The 21,297-nt window shown below is 46.2% G+C and overlaps 1 protein-coding gene and 1 long non-coding RNA gene across 3 annotated transcripts in view; one reads left to right on the top strand and one right to left on the bottom strand.

The window, feature by feature from the left end:
* LOC125335728 (myosin-13) overlaps positions 1-12,685 on the top strand; it is a 29,255-nt gene extending 16,570 nt beyond the window's left edge. Inside the window, exons 22-40 of the mRNA XM_048323572.1 lie at positions 209-451; positions 1,117-1,293; positions 1,906-2,051; positions 2,138-2,228; positions 2,998-3,387; positions 3,480-3,606; positions 4,015-4,133; positions 4,716-4,912; positions 5,401-5,584; positions 6,490-6,655; positions 7,437-7,561; positions 7,970-8,278; positions 8,364-8,567; positions 8,662-8,787; positions 9,917-10,087; positions 11,251-11,355; positions 11,435-11,530; positions 11,949-12,083; positions 12,448-12,685. Of these exons, the coding sequence (XP_048179529.1) occupies positions 209-451; positions 1,117-1,293; positions 1,906-2,051; positions 2,138-2,228; positions 2,998-3,387; positions 3,480-3,606; positions 4,015-4,133; positions 4,716-4,912; positions 5,401-5,584; positions 6,490-6,655; positions 7,437-7,561; positions 7,970-8,278; positions 8,364-8,567; positions 8,662-8,787; positions 9,917-10,087; positions 11,251-11,355; positions 11,435-11,530; positions 11,949-12,083; positions 12,448-12,462 (3,126 nt within the window). The 3' untranslated portion in view covers positions 12,463-12,685. The remainder of the gene's footprint in view (positions 1-208; positions 452-1,116; positions 1,294-1,905; positions 2,052-2,137; positions 2,229-2,997; positions 3,388-3,479; positions 3,607-4,014; positions 4,134-4,715; positions 4,913-5,400; positions 5,585-6,489; positions 6,656-7,436; positions 7,562-7,969; positions 8,279-8,363; positions 8,568-8,661; positions 8,788-9,916; positions 10,088-11,250; positions 11,356-11,434; positions 11,531-11,948; positions 12,084-12,447) is intronic.
* LOC125335736 overlaps positions 1-21,297 on the bottom strand; it is a 70,562-nt gene that overhangs the window by 45,158 nt on the left and 4,107 nt on the right. For both annotated transcript variants that reach the window (XR_007207527.1, XR_007207528.1), the window contains exons 2-4: positions 11,853-12,377; positions 11,353-11,435; positions 4,025-4,115 (exon numbers count right to left, since the gene is read on the bottom strand). This is a non-coding gene — a long non-coding RNA (uncharacterized LOC125335736). The remainder of the gene's footprint in view (positions 1-4,024; positions 4,116-11,352; positions 11,436-11,852; positions 12,378-21,297) is intronic.

Here is a 21,297-nt window from a genome sequence, read left to right as displayed (position 1 = left end):
ACCTGTCAGGTTCTGAAAGATAATAAAATATTACATGGCCAAGAGCAGTCTGGTGCAAGTGGACATGTCACTTGCTGTCGGAAAGCATCCAACTTTGAAAGCAGTTGAGTTTCAAAAAAGCCCCTGTATTGTTTCACTCACCAAGGGTCTTAACTGTCCTTTGTCATTTTTCTGATAAATATAATGCACCTTCAATGTGTTCTGACAGGAGAGTGAAAACCTAGCTGATGCTGAAGAGAGATGTGAAGGACTCATTAAAAGTAAAATCCAGCTAGAAGCTAAAATTAAAGAACTAAATGAAAGACTGGAGGATGAAGAAGAGACAAATGCTGAACTGACAGCAAAGAAGAGGAAACTTGAAGATGAGTGCTCAGAGCTGAAGAAAGATATTGATGACCTTGAGATGACTCTGGCCAAAGTAGAAAAGGAGAAGCATGCAACAGAGAATAAGGTGACAGAGGAATCAGGGAATTATTCTTCCCCACACAGCACTCCTATACAGCTTGTCAGTTTTGTGGAAAATTGTAGCCACCTCTAAGTGCTCTGAATAGAAGTGAGATGTGTCCAATGCATAGGAGAGAGGTGTTTTCACTTAATCAATCAGCTGACAGAATTGTTTCTGTTAAGGTTCTTTGTGATGTTATCATAGTTTTTTTCACTTTTATGGAAAACCTATTTTTGGCTATGCTTAGCACTTGATCATCTCTTTTTAAAGAATCTGACTTGCTGAGAATTTACAGCTGTTTTCATAGCAAATATATCCTATGCAGGAAAGATATTCCTTGAGCAAGAGCAACTCAGAGGGCTTTTGTAAATCCCAATGGGAAAAACTTGCAGAGGAAAGTGAAAATCGAGCATGTTTCACTATAAAATTTAGTAGGATAGGGCTGGGGATCAAAAACAACTAAAGCAGGAATTTCTACCACTGCAGGATCAGAGAGACGAGACTCTCAGCCATGATAAATGCTGCTGCCCTCATTACAATCAATATAAATATTCTGCGGGGAGCATTTGGACTATATGCATGCGAGGTTTTGCAAGGATGCACTCACTGTGTTCTCAGTCTGCCATTTCTCAAGGCATCCCCTCACGGGATGGATGCTGGCTGTCTAACAGGTAAAGAATCTCACCGAAGAGATGGCAGCTCTGGATGAAAATATTTCTAAACTCACTAAGGAGAAAAAGGCCCTCCAGGAAGCCCACCAGCAGACACTGGATGACTTGCAAGTTGAGGAAGACAAAGTCAGCACCCTCACCAAAGCCAAGACCAAACTGGAGCAGCAAGTAGATGATGTAAGTAAAACTTTTTGGGCTGTGTATGTGTACACTGTGACAGATTACAGCAGACTAAAAATCTGTAGTTGGGAGAATAAGCAACACATAAAGCAGACAAGCCAGCTCTAATAATTTCAGCTAATAAATCATTGCTAATTGACAGGGAATTGTGGAATCCAGCACATCTATGATGTTCATCACCAGGTATTTCAGCAGTGTAGACTTTTGTGATCTGATTTAACCCATTAGCTGGAGCAGGAGACCTGTGACAGTTTGAAGGTTGCTGCAGAGTTGTTTGTGTGTGCATATACTCCAGGAAGTTATGAATACTGGGAATTTGTCCATATTTAGCAGTCTGTATGCTAGAAACTGCAGCTACTGGAAAAATTAAATTTCTGTTTTTTCAAAAACTGGTATTTCAACTGTGCACAGCCAAGCTGTGGACAGTTCAATGTCTGAAACTAAATCACCACGGCAGCTCTGGTCTCACGGTGAGAGTGCCACACAGGAGGAGATGCCCCGATTATTTTCTCTATTCATCAATTTCCAACTTAGTTAGATTTTTAAATTTAGTATAGTTACTTTTGAAGTATAATTCATGTTTTTCAAAGTATGTTTTATGTGTTTTAGCTTGAAGCATCTCTGGAACAAGAGAAGAAGCTGCGAATGGACCTTGAGAGAGCAAAGAGAAAGCTGGAGGGTGATCTGAAAATGTCTCAGGATTCCATCATGGATCTGGAGAATGATAAGCAACAAATGGATGACAGGCTAAAGAAGTATTACACTGACTTGTTATGCTCTGAATTCTGAAATTACTGTTTTATCTTAACCATATTGAATTTGCCTTCTTGCTCTTTAACAGAAAGGATTTTGAAATTAGCCAGTTGCAAAGTAAAATTGAAGATGAGCAGGCTCAAAGTTCTCAGCTGCAAAAGAAAATTAAGGAGATTCAGGTAAAGTCTAGGAGTTATTAATAATTTTAGTAGCAAGCACAAATTTCTTAGAATTAACTGGTATTTATTCTTAGATCATTCTACAAAAACATTTTCCCTCACATTAATAAAACCATTAATATGGGACTCTGGGTGCTGTTCCCATCTAAGGGCACTTTTACAGAAACTCTGGCCTCTAATCACACATGACTATGTAGGAAATTTCTTAGTGAACATTGTGGCGGCTTTGAAAATGTCACAGATGTGCAGCCACAGAGAATCACTTTTCTAAAAAAACAACAGAATGTGACATAATGTGTCATGATCAGGACAAAGATCACCTTCTAAATGCAGAACCAGGAAGAGAGCTCTCTTCAGTGCTATTACCCCATGATTGCTCATCTTGAAGTTCCTTCCACCCTGTTTGCTGATGGAGAAAGGACACTGCTTTGTTTTGGCCTGGCTTCTGGGAAATTTCTAAGAAATTCACATTCCTTTATATTTTCCAGCGACATTCCCTCTATTTCTTCAGGAAAGTGCAACTCTAAAGCCTTCAAAAAATAATAAACCCATTCTGAGCTATAACATAAAATAAAGTATCAGATTTTACATTCACTATTGTTCCAAAACTGAACACTATCTCTCCGAGGACACAATACAGTGAAATTTCTAGTGGTACTTCTCTTTCTATGCCTGTATTAATGGATGTGAATGCTTGCTCTTTATTCCTTAGTGATAATTTTAAACCTGTCCATTTAAAAGTCCTCTTTTAACCAATTAACTCTCACAGGCCCGTATTGAGGAGCTGGAGGAGGAGATTGAGGCAGAGCGAACCTCTCGCGCTAAAGCAGAGAAGCATCGGGCTGACCTGTCGAGGGAGCTGGAGGAGATCAGCGAGCGCCTGGAAGAAGCAGGAGGGGCGACAGCAGCTCAGATCGAGATGAACAAGAAGCGTGAGGCAGAATTCCAGAAGATGCGGCGTGACCTGGAAGAGGCCACGCTGCAGCACGAAGCCACGGCTGCCGCCCTGCGCAAGAAGCACGCGGACAGCACCGCTGAGCTGGGGGAGCAGATCGACAACCTGCAACGCGTGAAGCAGAAGCTGGAGAAGGAGAAGAGCGAGCTGAAGATGGAGATTGATGACTTGGCCAGCAACATGGAGTCTGTCTCCAAGGCCAAGGTCGCTGCACAGGAAGAAGTATTTCTCATTGTTAGCATTGCTCTTCTGAACAACTAGATGAGCTGAGGGATGTTTTTTCTATCTCTTCACAGAGCAATCTGGAGAAGATGTGCCGAGCTCTTGAAGACCAGTTCAGTGAAGTCAGAGCCAAAGATGATGAACATGTGCGGCTAATTAACGATCTGAACACACAGAAAACACGTCTGCAGACTGAGAACGGTACGTCCCTTGATGAAATGTAATACTCCAGTGTCAAGTAATTAAATATGCTGCCTGAATGTCTGTGTGTTTTGTAACATATTCCTCACTCGGTGAGCTGAACAAAACTCAGAATGTAGAATCTCCTCCTGGTGGCAGTCATAGAAACTCTACCCAAGGACACATACAGCCAAACCAGCAGTGCTGTCAGTCAAAATGAACATGTGAGTTTGTGCTCAGTTCATCTTTTCTTTGATGCCAGCACAGCATTTCTCTTGAACAGCTTTTCCTATGGGAATGCAATTGCTACTCTCTCTTCAGTTTACCACATTATATCTTGTAATCCCTTTCTACATGGCCAGCTGCTGTCATTCATTTGTTTTATGTCTCGTATCTCTGTATTTAAAAAAATCAATGTTTTCATGTTAGGTGAACTCACTCGGCAACTGGAGGAGAAGGAGTCCTTGATTTCTCAGTTAACTCGAGGCAAACATACTTTCACTCAGCAGACTGAAGAGCTGAAGAGACAGCTAGAGGAAGAAAATAAGGTGACTTGCTTTCAATTGGAACAACAAATTTTAAAATAAATCAATGTACTAAAAAAATAAATTTGATTTCTCCTCAGAGAAGAGACATCAGAACAGTGAAAATTGTGAACTTTGACTTGGAATACAACACAGAGAGGAGACACTAAAAATTAAATAGGCAAGACTGTTTAAGCCCTTCTCATCATGACTTCTGAACTTCAAAAACATGAGAGAAGTGAATGAAAGCAGCTCTGTGCCCATACCTAGTACTGCTACTGGAAATCCCTGAAGCAAAGCAAGGGAAAAAAAAGGAAATAGAGCAGGAGTGCTTTCACCTTGTCTGTTGGATTTATTTTGCCTCTGCCTGAAACACTTGGTGCAGATGCGTTTGAGAAGTGTTATCCCAGACAAGATGGGCAAGCACCTGACCTTGTTTAACAACATCAAGTCTGAAACACAGAGTCTCTAATGTTACTCATTTTGCTCCTTCTGTTTCCCTAGCAACTGTAGCACATGGATAGGGAGATAAGAATATTTTACTGGAAAAATATCCAGTCACAAATTATTAGCGTTCTGACAATTTGTATAATTTTAACTACCAAGGCCAAGAACGCCCTGGCCCACGCCCTGCAGTCCGCTCGCCACGACTGTGACTTGCTCCGGGAACAATATGAGGAGGAGCAGGAGGCCAAGGGGGAGCTGCAGCGCGCCCTGTCCAAGGCCAACAGCGAAGTGGCCCAGTGGAGAACCAAATACGAGACGGACGCGATTCAGCGCACGGAGGAGCTCGAGGAGGCCAAGTACGTGGGGAGATGGCTTGGAGGAAGTAGAAGGATATTTAAGCATAATGAGTGAAGAACTGAAGGAAACCAGAATATGTTTGTAGTGGGAATATGCAGAGCAGTGTGCTTTGTAATTTATTAGAAGTAAAAAGGGGAGTGAGTAGATATTTAAAGGAGGAGTAGGGGCAGAGGCTTAGGGGTGTCTACATAAAGGAGAATTCCAGTGCATTGAGTTAATCTCAGTAGTTGAAAAGGCACATTCTTTACATTGTTGGTACTGAAAGCATATTTCTGGTCCCTCTCCACATTGGTACAGTACATATCTGGGTACGTATTCTCCCATTCCATGCACCACTTCAGAGTGCTGTGACACCCCAGGCTCCTGGCACCACAGCATCATCTATTTCTCTCTCTGCCCATCTTTCTCATTCCAAACTCCTTTCATGTCCATTTCTTGAGAAGGTCAGAATTTTCCTTTTCTCAGTGCTGAACGTCCCGTCCTGCAGGAAGAAGCTGGCCCAGCACCTGCAGGAGTCAGAGGAGCAGATTGAGGCTGTCAATGCAAAGTGTGCTTCACTGGAGAAGACAAAGCAGAAGCTGCAGGGGGAAGTGGATGACCTCATGATTGATGTGGAGAGGTTAAATGCAGTCTGTGCAGCATTTGATAAAAAGCAGAGGAATTTTGACAAGGTTTGTTCAAAAGACCATGCCAGATCTAAACATCATTAGATGTTTGATAGGACAAGACAAATTCTGAAGTTATCAAAGTTCCGCACTCACAGTAAAATAAACTGCATCTTACCCAAAGCAAAGTTATGGTAAGGACCCCATAATGGGACATATGGTAAAGAAAAAGTCACTGTGTAAGTAACCCCAGGTGACCACAGCAAATAATAAAGTACCTTCTGATAGTTTTAAAAAGCATGACGTCTTCACAAGGGAGACTGGTCAAACAGACTGAGCGAATACTCACATGCAAGCTAACAAGCCCTGCTGCTAGTCTGCTAGCCTAACCTTGGGGTTAGGCAGAGCCTCAGACTCATGTAAAGTTCCAGCCTTCACAGCCCTTACTAACACTTAAAAGAATCTGCACTGTTGGACCAAGTGATGTTGCACAGCCCTGTGTCTTGGCCTACCCCTGTGGGAGTGAAAAGACTGCTAAAAATGGATCTCACAGGTCTGTGGTGTCAAACTCAGGAGAGAATTGGTAGAATATGACCTTTCTTGGTGGGCTTAGTCCAGGACAACTGGCTCCTGCAACACAATGAAGTCTCATACATCCTTTTTCAGATGAACCACATGATGTCTGGGCTGGTGTCAAACCAAACTTCTTCCTGATAGCTTGGGGCATGCACTAGTGTTGACTGAAGAGGCAAATTTAAGTAGCTCCCACCAAAACAGCCAGAGTATGGATCACAGGGAGTTGATTGTCACAGGCAGAGGACAGTCCAAAGCAAAAGACTGTTAAGATAGGCCAGGCCTCTTGGGTTCTTGTCATATAAAGGTGCAGAGAGGGGAGTGCTTCAGAATGGGCCATTCTTCTCCTGTCACCCCAGATCCTGGCTGAATGGGCCGTTCTTCTCCTGTCACTCCAGATCCTGGCTGAATGGAAGCAGAAGTACCAGGAGAGCCAGACTGAGCTGGAGGCTGCCCAGAAGGAGTCTCGCTCTCTCAGCACCGAGATCTTCCGGATGAAGAACGCCTATGAAGAAATGCTTGACCAGGCTGAGACTGTCAGACGGGAGAACAAGAACCTCCAGCGTAAGTTCATGTGTCTGTCAGCTTAGATTCACCATGAGCCCTTAGCTGCTTCCACATTTCTGGACTACCAGAGCTCTGCCTCTTCCCAGGGTTTTGCTCTTTATGATTTTCCCGTGAGGGAAAAATATTCCTTCCTGTGCAGCTGATCATAAAGTCACCTTCAAGCACACGCTTACGGCTCATTACAGCATGCTGCTTCCTCAGGATGTTCCCCCTCCTCCACGCTATTGTAATCCTATGCATGGATAGGGACCAAGTTAACAGAATAGACAGAAATTATGATAATACTCAGTTTTTTCAGATTTCTTCAGTCACTGCCACTAGAAAAAATCCGGAGGGCTGTTGTGTGTCTCCTGATTATTGGAGGATCATGTAGCTGTGGCACAATGTATTGGCATTTAATAAGCAAACTAATTATATAAAGGAAGTACAACTCAGATCCTTTTTGTGAACTGAATGATCACTGGGGGTTACCTAAGCATAAAGAGATCAATCAAACATGACTGTCTCTGGAGATGTCATTTCACTACCTGGAGGAAGTTGACATTATTTTCTGAGCTCACTTCAGTTGGTCCCTCTCATTTTCAAATTTCACACTGAACTGGGATGTGCAGGTTATCAGAAATAAAGACTGCACACAAGACAAGACGTATTATTTCTTCTCACTGTTACATCCCATTACAGCAGAGCCTCTTCTGTCACTCCCGCTGCCAAAGAGCAATTGCAGGTGCCACTGATCACACTATCTGAGAGGAGCTGAGTATGTGTTTTCTGGTTGCAGAGGAAGTTTCTGATCTGACTGAACAGATTGCTGAGTCTGGAAAAGCAAATCATGGGCTGGAGAAAGCAAAGAAGCAAATTGAGCAAGAAAAGTGTGACCTACAAGCAGCATTAGAAGACGCAGAGGCAAGTGTCCTCAATAAGGGGCTTTCTTTTAGAGAAACCAAGAATGGAGAAAATTTGGGTGTATGTTTTATATTCCTGCTTATCCTGAAACTGTCCCAAAAGTGCAGTAAGACAGCACAGACAGACCAAAAAGCACAGGGACTGCTCCTCTGCCATACCAATGTGGCATTCCTTGCTATGCTATCATGCACAAAAAAAACCCCAGTCCCGGTCTAAAATTGAGCTCATTTTGCACCATCTGTTTGAATTTGCTCCCATGGAAAGCTTTTTCAGTGCTTGGTCTTCTCTAAAGGTCCATGGTAAGGTAAATACACCTGCCCTCCCAGCTGCTGAGGGTCACATTTCTGCATGGCCATTTCCCAGCAATGGACACCACAGAGACAAATGACAATATTCCAACCCTGACAGGGCTCTTTAGAGCATGAAGAGGGGAAAATCCTACGTGTTCAGCTGGAGCTGAACCAGGTGAAGTCAGACGTTGATAGAAGGACTGCAGAGAAAGATGAGGAAATTCAACAGCTGAAGAGGAATCACCAGAGGGTATTGGAGTCTATGCAGACCATGCTGGATGCTGAGGTCAGAAGCAGAAATGATGCTTTGAGGCTGAAAAAGAAGATGGAAGGAGATCTGAACGACATGGAAATACAGCTGAGCCATGCCAACTGCCAGGCAGCAGAGACACAGAAGCACCTTAAAGCTGTGCAAGGGCAACTCAAGGTAGGGACCCCAAGGCTACTGGGCCGTGGGTCTTTGCCATTCACTCTGCTTGCTTCTGGGTCTCACGGTGCTTTCACCTTTTAAGGATTCCCAGCTCCATTTAGATGATGCCTTGAGGGAGAATGATGACCTGAAAGAGCAGCTCGCTATTGTAGAGCGTAGGAACAATCTGATGACGACAGAAATGGAGGAGATGAGAGCTGCCATGGAGCAGACCGAGCGAGCCCGGAAGGTTTCTGAGCAGGAGCTGACGGATGCCAGTGAGAGAGTTCAGCTGCTCCACTCACAGGTATTCGGCATCTCCTGGTACAGGAGATTACTGCAGGCGTGTGGGAGTGGCACAAACGGGGTGGGAATGACCTGTCTGCTGACTGTCCCAACAGAACACAAGCCTCCTCAACACCAAGAAGAGACTGGAAGTGGACATAGCTCATTTACAGACTGAAGTTGAAGACACCGTTCAGGAAGCCAGAAATGCAGAGGAGAAAGCAAAGAAAGCAATCACAGATGTGAGTCCTCTTGCTTGCCTCCCTTGCATTTTGTACTGCCACAGTCACTTCTACACTTTAAAAAGGCAGCAGTCAGACGAAAGAGAAACAATTCTTCAACAGAAAATACCTGTGACACACAATCCCTCCCACAAGGGCCTCATGCAGCCATTTCCCTACTACTTGTCACAGAAGACCCCTTCAGAAAGGGTCCTCATGTCCTGCTATCTGTCTGTATTGAGAAGGCATTCTCTCTCCCCTTCTCCATACCCATTCACTTTTGCTTCCAGAGTAAATGTAATAGGCAGGATAGGACAGATGGTGGCAAAATTGTAATAGAAAAAGAGTAGATTGAAACAAAGGCCTGTGTAGACACAGCACAGAAAATCAGAAATTAGGACTAAAATCATACACAATTCTATACAAATGCTAGACATGTAAGAAATAAAAAGAGAGAATATAAATGTTTCATTTAAATAAGGCTGCAGGTTCCACCCTATCAGAAGTAACAATACAATGGGAGCATCTAGGAAAGGTATAGGAATATTAAACAGAAAATGGTGACACTCTTGCATCAAGTCCTGGTGCACCAGTGTGTAGTCCTGATTGCCCACCAGCAGCAGTGCTGCAGGATCCCTGACCTCTCTGCTCTGCCACGTTGGTGACAGCCATTTATCTCAGATTCTGAGGATCTCAGCAGGCATAAGCTTTTCAGTGCAGTTTGAGGTACTCAGGGTCATCTCATTGGCAAAAACTGCTTAGAAGTCTGACTTTGGCAAATTTAGGCACCAAATAGCCAGATACACAAAATCACTAGGAAGCCCAGAGATGCAGAGTGCTAGCTGGTGATACTTCAAGATACTTCAATTTTGACTAACTTAAAAAATAGAACTTTGGTACCCAGCCACTCACATGCATTGATTATTCTTTTCTTTACATCAACCCTGTCTGGTCTCTAAGGTGGAGCAGTTTTAGAAATACAGACCTTGAGAAAGAGTGATCCTGTTTGTATGACAGAGCCATAGCAAGGCCGTGGGCACTGACTGAGAATGGGCAGAGTCACTGACCAATGTGAAGCTGGGCATTGCTCCCAGGCACACAGAACTGCTGGGATGGGGATATTTGTGACATAACTGTGCACCACAACCAGGCAGCCATGATGGCAGAAGAGCTGAAGAAGGAGCAGGACACCAGTGCCCACCTGGAGAGGATGAAGAAGAACCTGGACCAGATGGTGAAGGACCTGCAGCACCGTCTGGATGAGGCCGAGCAGCTGGCACTGAAGGGAGGGAAGAAACAACTGCAGAAGCTGGAGGCCAGGGTATGGTGAATACTTGGGTAGACTAAGATGAAGTTTCTGACTGGGCCCTTGGTTGCTGGAACCTCTTGGGAGGGTGAAAACAGGGAGAACCCCAGGTATTCCCAGCAGGTTTGATGAGAGCTATGCTGAGTAGCCAAACTTTGCACTGTGGGTGATGAACTTGAGAATGACCTCAAAAAAACTGAGTGGGCAAAAATGGGGGCAGATGGACATCAGGAAGGCATAGATGGTAATTTTGTCTAAGGAAAAATAATTTGAAACATATTTACTTGGGGATGGACTTGGAACTGGTAATGGGCACTTCAGAAGCTTTTAAATGTGCAATAGAAGCAAAAGCCTAAAACAGAAAAAAAAATTGGCTTCATTAGGAAAGGCACTGAGAACAAGACAGAGTTGTATGGCAACAATTCTTGCCACTATAATAAATACACCATGTGCAGTTCTGGTCTCTGCAACTTGAGAAGGATCTGAAAGACAAAGATTTATGAGTATTGACAAACAAGACTGGGACTCTGCCATTTGGAGACACCAGCACATCTTCAACTTTAAAACAAATAAAAATAAATACTTTACTGAGTAGGCAGTGAAATTCTGAAACCTGCTGCCATGGAAGGCTGTAGAGGCAGCTGGTAAAAGGTTCGAAAAGTGAGTAGAAATCAGCAGTTTTACAGAGGGCCACAGGCACACATAAGCCACCTTACACCTCTGATTTAATGCCTGTGGAAGTTGGACAAGAAGAAAGGGAACAGACAGCAGCCAGGTTTCCATGCTGTCCCTGAATAGTATATGCCACTGGCACTCTCCAAGATAACAAATGAAAGATGAAAATGAAACAGATTTTCCCCATTTACCTGCTGAACATTCATAGAACCCTCCCTTCCTTGTTTCAATTTCCTTTCCTGACAGATTTAAGCCTAATTTTGACCATAAATGCTCTAGGTATGCACAGCTAAGTTCCTTTTATAAACAACTGTGGATTCACACGCTATGTCACCACTAACTTAACATAGTGAGCATATTTTAGCTAGTCTAGACCCAAGAAGCAGCTGCAGAAGCTGCCCTGCTCTGCCACTTTCTCTGCAGCCTTGGTCCACAGAACCTTGCAGCAGGATCAGGAGCCATTCTGGGCAGCTTGCCATCTTCACTGTGATTCTGTGTTTCAGATTAATGAGTTAGAAAATGAGCTTCATTCCGAGCAGAAACGAGGAATAGAATCCCTGAAAGGAGCTCGCAAGTACGAACGGAGGCTGAAGGAGCTCACTTACCAGGTACTGCAAATCCTCTGCCCTCCTACATGGATCACCTCTGTTCATCTTCCAAGGCTGACTTGATTTTCACTTCCTACAGTCTGAAGAAGATAAGAAAAATATTCTTCGGCTCCAGGACCTGGTGGACAAGCTGCAGTTAAAAGTGAAAGCGTACAAGAAGCAGGCTGAGGAAGCTGTGAGTGGAGGACTCTTTTCAGTGGGGCCTGGGTAGAGATTTCTGAAAGGTGGGCTCCCTAGATCATTAAAATAATTGAATACTGAGTTTGAAAGGACAGCTATGGCCACTGACTTTGAATATTCTTTACATTATAAAGACTTATGGCTCACAACAGAGTGGGCATAGCCGCAGCTCTCCCGGAACTGTTGCACTTTTGGAGCCACAAAAGCCAATTTTCCCATTTGGAACTGAGTGGGGTAATTGTTCTGTGCCCCGAGTGGTCGTGTTGTGGATGGTACTGGATATAAACACACAGAGCACTGGCAGTGCAGGGATGTACCTGTGAGGCCAACACGGGTGATGTTACCGTGGCACAGCCACAGGTGTCAGTGGCAACAGGGCAATCTCATTTCTGGCGATGCTGTCTGACTTCCAGGAGGAACAGGCAAACATCAATCTCTCGCGGTGCCGCAAGGTCCAGCACGAGCTGGAAGAGGCGAAAGAACGAGCTGATATTGCCGAAGGTCAGGTTAACAAGCTGCGAGCCAAAAGTCGAGATATTGAAAGCCAGGTGAGTTGGAGGGCTGGAGAGAGGGACCATTCCTGTGCAGGCAGTGTCACAGAGATCACTGCCCTAACACCCAGAATACAGCCACAGCTGCATTCCTCACACTCTTTCACCGGAGTGTCCTCATAAAGAAAGGCCAGAAATTGTCACTTACTCAAAACCAGCGTGTTTTGAAAGTCCTTTCGGTGCCTCACAGACCAAATATGATCAACTCTAAGAATCCAGGTCTTTTCAGCACAATTGGGAGATAGGACTTCTTCATCATAAAATGGCAGAACATTTGCAATAGGCACAGACCTGAAACAAGACCACAAATAATTCAGTTGATCCAACACCCTCTGCATTATCTTCCTTTTTCTACATTTAGAAATCAGAGAAATGAGGTTCCTGACCAGAGCTGCAGCAGGCTCCCTCCTGATAGAGACTTCTGTGTATCCAGCAGATATCCATTACTCTGTTCAAGTAACCCAGCGTGTGTGTGTGATATATTTAGCCAACCTTAAGGTGAAGCTGTGGGAAATTTTATTTATATATACATAAATATATATATATGTTTATATATATATAAATATATAAAATAAACCTGGGTGATGCTTTAGCGACTATATGGACTGTTGATTCGCTATGAGATTGACAAGTGTCTGTCAGTGTTTGTGTATGCGTGTGTGTCTGTTTGTCCGTGTGTCTGTCCGTCCGTGTCCGTCTGTCCATGTCCGTGTGTCCGTCTCTCAGTCTGTATGTCCGTGTCTGTCTGCGTGTCCGTGTCAGTCTGTCCGTGTTCGTATGTCCCTCTGTCTGTGTGTCCGTATGTCCGTGTGTCCCTATGTCCGTGTGTCCGCGTGTCCCTATGTCCGTGTGTCCGTGTCCGTCCAAGCCTGTCTGTCCGTGCCCGTCTGTCCGTGTCCGTCTGCCCATGTCTGTCTCAGTCTCTCTGTCTGTCCGTGTCCGTCTGTCCGTGTCCCGCCGTGCGCTGCCAGGCGCAGCTGCTCCAGTGCGGCACAAGGGGACGCTGTGGCACCGCCGGCCCGAGCGGCTCCGGAGGATGCGGGGTTTGGGGGGTGCGGGAGGGGTGTGCGGAGGATGCGGAGGTGCGGAGGATGCAGAGGTGCGGGAGGGGTGTGCGGAGTGCGGGTGTGCGGAGTGCGGGGGTGCGGAGTGCAGGGGTGCGGGAAGGGTGTGCGGAGTGCGGGGGTGCGGAGGATGCGGGGGTGCGGGAGGGGTGTGCGGAGGATGCGGGGGTGCGGGAGGGGTGTGCGGAGTGCGGGGGTGCGGAGGATGCGGAGGTGCGGGAGGGGTGTGCGGAGTGCGGGGGGTGTGGAAGGTGCAGGGGAATCGGGCAGTGCGAAGTGTGAGTCGCGGGGTGCGACAGGTGGGGGGTGCGGGGTGTTCGGGGCGTGGGGAGTGCGAGGTGTGCAGAGGGTACAGGGTGTGCGGGGTGCTGGAGATCGGGGTGTGCGGACTGCGCGGTTCGGTGTGCGGGGGTGTGCTGGGGGTGCGGTGTGCGGTGTGCAAGAGCTGTGGTGTGCGCGGTGTGCGGCGTGCAGGGCGTGGGGTGTGCGGTGTGCAGGGTGCGGGGTGTGCGGGGTGCAGGGTGCGGGGTGTGCGGGGTGCAGGGTGTGGGCTGTGGGGGGTGCAGGGTGCGGGCTGTGCGGTGTGTGCGGTGTGCGGGGTGCAGGGTATGGGCTGTGCGGGGCGTGGGGTGTGCGGTGTGCAGGGTGTGGGGTGTGCGGGGTGTGCGGTGTGCGGGGTGCAGGGTGTGGGGTGTGTGGTGTGTGCGGTGTGCGGGGTGCAGAGTGCGGGGTGTGCGGTGTGCAGGGTGTGGGGTGTGCGGGGTGTGCGGTGTGCGGGGTGCAGGGTGTGGGGTGTGCGGTGTGTGCGGTGTGCGGGGTGCAGAGTGCGGGGTGTGCGGTGTGCAGGGTGTGGGCTGTGCGGGGTGTGGCCTGTGCGGGATGCAGTGTGCAAGAGGTGCGGTGTGCGCGGCATGCAGGGTGTGGGGTGTGCGGGGTGCAGGGCGTGGGGTGTGCAGAGTGCGGGCTGTGGGGTGTGCGGGCTGTGGGCTGTGCGGGGTGCAGGGGGTGCGGGATGCTGTGTGCCCCACATACACCTTTGCTGAGCTGCTCCTTATTGTCCGGGAGAGGACGCGGTGTTCAGAGCACGCTGTCAGCTCCAGGGGCTCACTGTGGCGTCCCTGGAAACGCTCCTGCACTGACAGGTGACCCCACACTGGATCCCCCCTGCTGCTGGCCAGTGTGCCAAGGCACAGCTCGTGCTGGCTCCTGGGCCCTGCTCCTGCTGGGCTGTGCTGGGTGGCTGTGCTCAGCCGGGTGGCCCAAGTGACAGCCAGTGGCTCTGGCTGCTCTCCTCAGCCCCACTTTTGTCTCCAGGCACCAGTGCCATCACCCCACACCTGCTGGTCACCCCAGCCAAGGCTCCTGCCTCCTCCCATGCACATGCAGCACTCTGTGTCCCTTCCTCCCATGTCATTCCTTTCTCCTCTACTGTGTATTCATCTGCTTCAATTGCTCCCGTATGTTGTTTTCCATTTAGGTTTCTGTCATCCTCGTCCTCTGTTTTGTCACATCATCGCAGCTGGCTGTTACCCATGCCTCCTGACTGGCCACCCACCCTCCTGTTCATATTTGGGGTCCTTTGTGCCAGTCGAAACTCTCTGGCATGTTGCTTGCTGACGCCCCGCTGGACAGTGGTCTGCCATCAAGCAATGGTCTGTCTGTCAAAGCTGACAAAAATCACCTCATTGTTTCATTCCCCAGCTCCATGGCTACCTGCCATCGCTGGCTCTGGCTGGCCTGCTCTCCAGCATGGCACGGTCTGCTGTCAGAGATGGATGGGGACAGCCTGATCACAAACACAGCAGTCTGTGACTTGAACAGTTGCTGTGTCCAGCCCCGCCAAGCAGCAGGTCCTGCCCACACTCCCACATGACACGATGCAGTTTTCAGTGCACAGCTGTGCACATTAGGACTGCGTCTGCCCCAGCCAACGAACAGTGCTGTGATAAGCACAGGGCTAGCTGACAAATCAGTAGATTAGCAGGGTTTATCCTTTTGTTAAATACAAACCTATTTGTACATAAAGGAAGTAAAAAACTGAAAGAATGAGAAATAGCTCTTGCATGGGAGTTCAGTTCTGCAGGGGTGTTCTCAGGGGTATTTTTTGCTCTGTTATGATGATGGCTGAAAACATATTTATAAAGCTGAAAGAAAAGCCTTTGTCTGAACATTGCTTTGCATTCCCAGAAGCTTCCTGATGTGCTTTTGTAGTTGTCATGGAATCTACAGAGCCCTCTGAGTCCTTTGCTTGTCCCTCAAAAAAAGTGTGGAAAGCTGGAAGGACGTTGAAATGAGATAAGTGCTAGGTTTTCAAAATGAACTTTATTTATTTATTTAAGAACAAGAAAAGTACTATTTTTCATTTAGTCAAACCAGAGGTAACATGAAATACAGTTATCTCCTGTACTAGGAAATAAAAAAAAAAGGACAAGACTGTTTATTTTAGAAGAGTAACAAAGTAGCTGATTAAGAGCAATGGAGCCGTGTCCTACCTCAGTATATAGAAAAGATAATTCTCGCTAGTTTGCCTATCTGCAAAGTCCAAAAGAGGATTAAAATGCTGATTTAAAGCCACACCATGCACACACGGAGCTCATCCCCTCTAGGCTTGGTGCCTGCTCCTCCTCTGAGGTCCTGGGGAAACGGATACAAGTGGGATTCATTCCAGTGGCCTACAAGATTCTCTTTCAAGCCTGTAGGAGAAGGGTAATTTGTGCTGAGAGTTAAGAGCCCCTTTCCTTAAGTCTGTGACTGACATCAGAACTTTCTGCAGAAAACTGAGATTTCTCAGGTTGAAATGGTGCTCCCCTGTGCCACTGCTGATCTCTGCTTGTACTAGCATCACCCTCAGCACAAGAGGACTCAGGGCTTGACCGTTTTCAATCACATGATAAATTTGCTCTAATTCACCTCATATATTTGTTCTAATTCTGTGAAAAATACCTGGGACAAAACAACTCCACGTATTAGTGCAGACTGGGGATTTACTGTAGAGTGCAGCCCTGCAGTAAAGGCCTTGGGATTCTCGTGGAAAACAAGTTGGACCTGTGTCAGCAGTGCTCCCCTGCAGCAACAACACCCACCAGTCACGGGATTGCATTAGCAAGTGGTCAGCAAGTGCAGGGATGTGGTTATTCCCTTCTGCCTGGCTCTGGTGAGGCTGCATCTGCAATACTCTGTGCAGTTTTTAAACACACACCCCCCGTCGTATGGGAGGTGCTGACATTCTGCAGAGGCTCCAACACAGCCCAGGATCAGTCAGGAGGAGCATGTGCCCTGTGAGGAGATGCAGTGGGAATTAGGTTGGTTTGGCTGGCAGAAGGGAAAGCTGGGGGATCTCACTGCAGAGTCACTGCTGCAAAGGGCAGGGATAAGAATTCCAATGCAAGAATTCCAAGCTTTTCCTGCAAGTGCTCAGGAACAGGACAACAGGCAGTGGTCTCGTGTTGCCAACCAGGGAAATCCTTTTTCAACAAAGGCAGCACCTTATTTACCATGAGAGTGCTGCAGCCTCGGGACAGGCTGCCCAAAGAGGCTGTAGAATCTCCATCCTTGGGATTTCCAGGATGCATGTGGACAAGGCCTTGGAGTGACTTTATCCAGCTTGGAAGTTAGCCCTGCTTGGAGTAGGAGATGGGATTTCAACGCACATTTTTCACAGATCCAGCTTCACTCACTAATCTAGCAGGAAGCAAGTTGCATTCTGCAGTTTGAGGACTGATCAATTCACTGGAAAGGTTGAAAAGCACAGACCTGGTACCTAGAGAAATTTCAAAATCTAAGAATAAAATTTCTAATTAAATTCTAGTCCAATTGAAAAACTGTTTATTCTGTGTATTTTTTGTATGTATGGTTTACATATCTGGAATTTTCTTATGATTACATTATGAGGATATGTCACCATTTGTTTTAAACTTTCTTGATCATCCTAATCTGCATTCCTCAGACAGTTTCCTTTTTGGGTCACTGGAATATAAGAACCCTGCAATCTTCTCTTTCTACAGTGTTGGACAAGGTGCCACAAATTAGAACCTTCCCCACTAGTCAGAGGAGCTCACTTGATCTTCAGAAACTCTCCTTTCTGCACTCATTCTGGCCACAGGAGACTGTCTGACAAAATCCTCTGGATATTTCCTTGCTTTCACCTCTTTTCCTGAGCACCCAAACCTGGCTAGATATTTGAAGTGAAGACTGTTGTGATTTTTTGATACCAGTACAGATCCCTGCCCCAGATACTCCCTACAGCCTTCAGAGACTTTTGGGCAGCTCCAGGTCCAGGTGAAGCTTGCAGGGGGTCAGGAATAGTGACCCTACTTTTTCCCACTCACCAACTGCTGTTGGCAGAGAAGTAGAGCAGCCTGGAAATACAAGAAAAGGGACTGGAGAGAACAACCTGTGGGAACTCAGAAGAATATGGGAGATGGAAGAGCCACTAGTAGAATCCTCGCTGGAAAATGGAGTGAGGGAAAGTTGATCACAGTGAGCAGGGCTTCAGAGGCGAGTGGTGGATATGTGATGCCCACTTGAGAGACAGTTTGCTGCCAACCTGCTGTTTGGAAATGTGTGTCAGCAACAGCAGATTTTAAAGATTAAAGCTGTCAAGGCAAAACTAACGCTGAGTTTCCAAGAGTTTATGGGATTGGATCCTCATCTACAATACTCCTCAGGATGAACATAGTTCTTGCCTAATTCTTCGAGACTTTCCTGTATGAGTCATTGTTCATGACAGAATAGCAGCTTTATACACAGATGGTTGTAGAACAGAGGCACCATTGAGAGGCAAACACTGAGACATCTATGTCCTGCAGATACCGGCACACACACACACACAGATCAACAACTTCATCCACAGAAAGCAGTCAGTCCTGCTCAGTGTGTTCAGGCAGAATCTCTACTCTTTCATGACAGAAGAAATCCCTGATGGAATTCAAGTAATGAGCAATTCATGCTGAAGAGGAAAGCTCAGTGTCAGGGAAATATCAATGTCCAAACTAGCACACCCGGAGGGAGTTTGGCCGGAGGGCTGCCTAGCTGGATTGTTCTTCTTAGCTGGCCAGAAGCCTGGTTCTCCATGAGCTCAAAAGAGAAGATCAGACGCTCTGGGATCCAGCAAGCTGTTGTAGATTATCTGGCAAGCCCAAATCATACCACTAAGATTGATACTAAGCCAGAGAGAAGGACATTTGAAAGAAAGTTTGGGTGCTTTCCTCGGAGTCCTCTTGGGATGTTTTCCTGCTTTTCCAGTGCCTCTCCATGTGATCTTGGAAAAGTCTCTTATGACCCTTAAAGTTGGTTCATGCCCACATCTCCATATGCAGGTAAATTTCAGTTTAATGGTTTGGGTTTGGACTCCAGTGCAGCTCTTAGGGGATAAAGGTCACTGAGGGTGGGTTGAGCCTATGATTGTGGGCCAGCACAAGCCTCAAACAAAACAGGCAAGGAACAGGTTCCAAAATACCATGCCTGCACTGGAAACCCTTGCTACAGAATGTTATAGACGCCGAAAGTTTGCATGGACTCAAAAAAATAACTACCCTAAATAATGGAATGATGTGATACCACCTCTAACTGGGGAAGGCATGAGCTGTCACTTGTTGGAAATGAAAAGGGTGTTTTCAGATGTGTCTTCCTCTACCTGTCCTTTTCCCTAAACTTCTGCTGTAAGATACTGCTGGAGACAAGTCAGATCCAGAACTATTTGTGTTATGTTGTTGTCTAACACTTAGAAGCTGAGATCCAAGTAGTCACACCTTGCTTGTTACTAATACTGTAATTATATGATTTATAGACAATGCCTTTCTTCCTTTCAATGGCCTTCCCATTTAGCATGGAATAGTTAAACCCAATAACTGGGTTTATTATTTGGGTCAATAAACCCCAAAACATTAAACATTTAATGACCTAGTGTTTATAGAGCTGGAAGAAGAGAGGATAAAGCTACAGTGTCTGCTTCAACAAATATAAATGCTTAGGAACCATTGAGGTGGTCGAAAATGAGGGCTATCCTCTCTTTGTGAGCATACTGGCCACCATGCAGCGCCCTGGATGCCCCGAATGTTTAGTTTGCAGCAAGAGAAACAGCAGCAAGACAGAGAGAAACTCACATTTGAAATTCTGCAGCCATCTAATAGGAGCACACAGCTGTGAGTGAGGCTTTTCAGAGCCCCAAGAAGTCAGAGATGAACACTGAACTGCTGGAGAGAAGGCTTGGCACCACTCTTTCAAACAGAGGTTTGTGACAACTGGCTGCTGCAGACACCTAACTCTGAGGCAAAGTGTCAGGGTTATGAGTCACATTTCTATGACCAATTACGTGCCTGTCATGCAACAGGGTGGGGCCTGCCCTGCCTCTCAGTAGGAAATATGTTGACTGGAAATAGGCTGATGTTATCGGAACAGTTTGTTATTCTCAGCCTGCTTCCAAGAAAGGAAGTGAATGGAAGCAGTCATCTCTCCAGGTGAATTATCCTGGCAGAAGAATCCAGTTTATTCTCATGTGAATCACCACAAGCTGTTTGTTCATGTAATATCACTGTCCATTTATAGACAGAGAATACGTTTATGTCTGACTCTAAAATAGTAGATACAGCTCTGGGCACTGCTAAGACAAGGATGACTAAACCTGCCCTGGAACATCATGAAGTTTTACTATGACCACAGCCAGGCAGGGCACTGCACATCTGATTTCATTTTCAGAGTTGATCTTGCACAAGGGGAGTTCCAAGGTCAGCAGAGACATCTGAAAAACTCCTAAAAGCAGAAATCAAAGGTAAAGCCATGCTTTTGTCCTTCAGTGCTTCTTTTAATTCATGTTTGAATCACATATTTGATCAGATGAACATGACTCATAAATCCAAGTCCTCTGCTTGGAACCTCTGAAGTCCTGGATGCCTAAATTTCCAGTTGTGATGCTCAAGAATAATCTGGTCTAGGAAATTCATTCTCTGTGAGTTACTGACCAAAAGGAAAATTTTTTTGTGAGCTCCTGTATCTGTTCGGGTATTTTGGCTGTTTAAAGCACTGACAATTGCCCCTTCCACCAAAAAACAGTGCTTTTAAGCATTTTAACAACTGAAAGGAACTTCTGTGTACACACTCAGAACATTTCCTTTCCAAAAACTGAATTAATTCCTGCCAGTCATTTAGACATCACAGGTCATTTAAAGATCCAGTGCTACCTGTGGTTTCTTTTCAGTCTCCTTCTTTCCTGGTTCCTGGCCTCAGGAGACCTGGTGGTGCTGTCTCTTGAGAACAGGTATGGCCAATCAATTATTCACGTGCATCTCCAATCCACCATGGTTATAAAGCTCTCCCACACACCTATGGTAACCCATTCTCATTGTGAACTCTGCAGGATCTCTTCAGTGAGGACAGCTGGAGTAATTTAGATCTTTTTCACAGGCTAGACAGATTGTCAAATACTGCCTTAAACAAACAAAAAAAAATATTGACCATGCTTCTCCTGCAGCTGTCAGGCGTGAACTTCTTCTGGTACTCCCAAGGTGTTCTTAGGTCCCTCTTCAGGGAATCTGCACATCTGTGCAGGACTTGTTTTAGTGGTGTCATTTTAAGGCCCAAGCACAAGCTGTGAAATCGTGGAATGAGCTCTCTCACTGACTGGATGACCACAGTGGAGGCTTTCTGCAGCATTATATGAAGTTGGTTCTTTCTCATTCACAGACAGCATCTCTTGACACTAAGACTTGTTAAAAAGTTGGCCAGGACTTAGGTCTTCACCCTAGGCTCTTTGGTGGCAGCCCGGAAGAAAAAGGTGTCCTTTCAAGATCTCACACTAACACAGAACATGTGCATGTGATACTAATTCAGAATTGGTTTCTCATTGCTAAGTGGCATACCCTGCTAGAAGAGCAGATGGCAGAGTGAGTATGACAGTTGTGATGGCTCAGGAAATACAGGCAGATCTTACAGCCAGAGGGATGGTTTTGAACATTCAGTCAGACCTGCTGTGTACTGCCCAGGAAACACCTGCATGCAGCTGAGATGCTTTAGCTGAGCTGGAACAGATGGTAGGAAAAAAGGCTGAGACTGAAAGCTGACCAGTTCATCCCAGTGCCTGGCACCCCTGAAGTGGCAAATCTGCATGTTTCTGGGATGGCTTCTGTATCTCGTCGTTACTTTGGCTCTGA

The sequence above is a fragment of the Corvus hawaiiensis genome, chromosome 19 (genome assembly GCF_020740725.1).
Source record: "Corvus hawaiiensis isolate bCorHaw1 chromosome 19, bCorHaw1.pri.cur, whole genome shotgun sequence".
In the NCBI taxonomy this organism is placed as follows: domain Eukaryota; kingdom Metazoa; phylum Chordata; class Aves; order Passeriformes; family Corvidae; genus Corvus; species Corvus hawaiiensis.
Note: the sequence above shows the minus strand (reverse complement) of the source record. Positions and strands in the feature narration are given on the sequence as shown.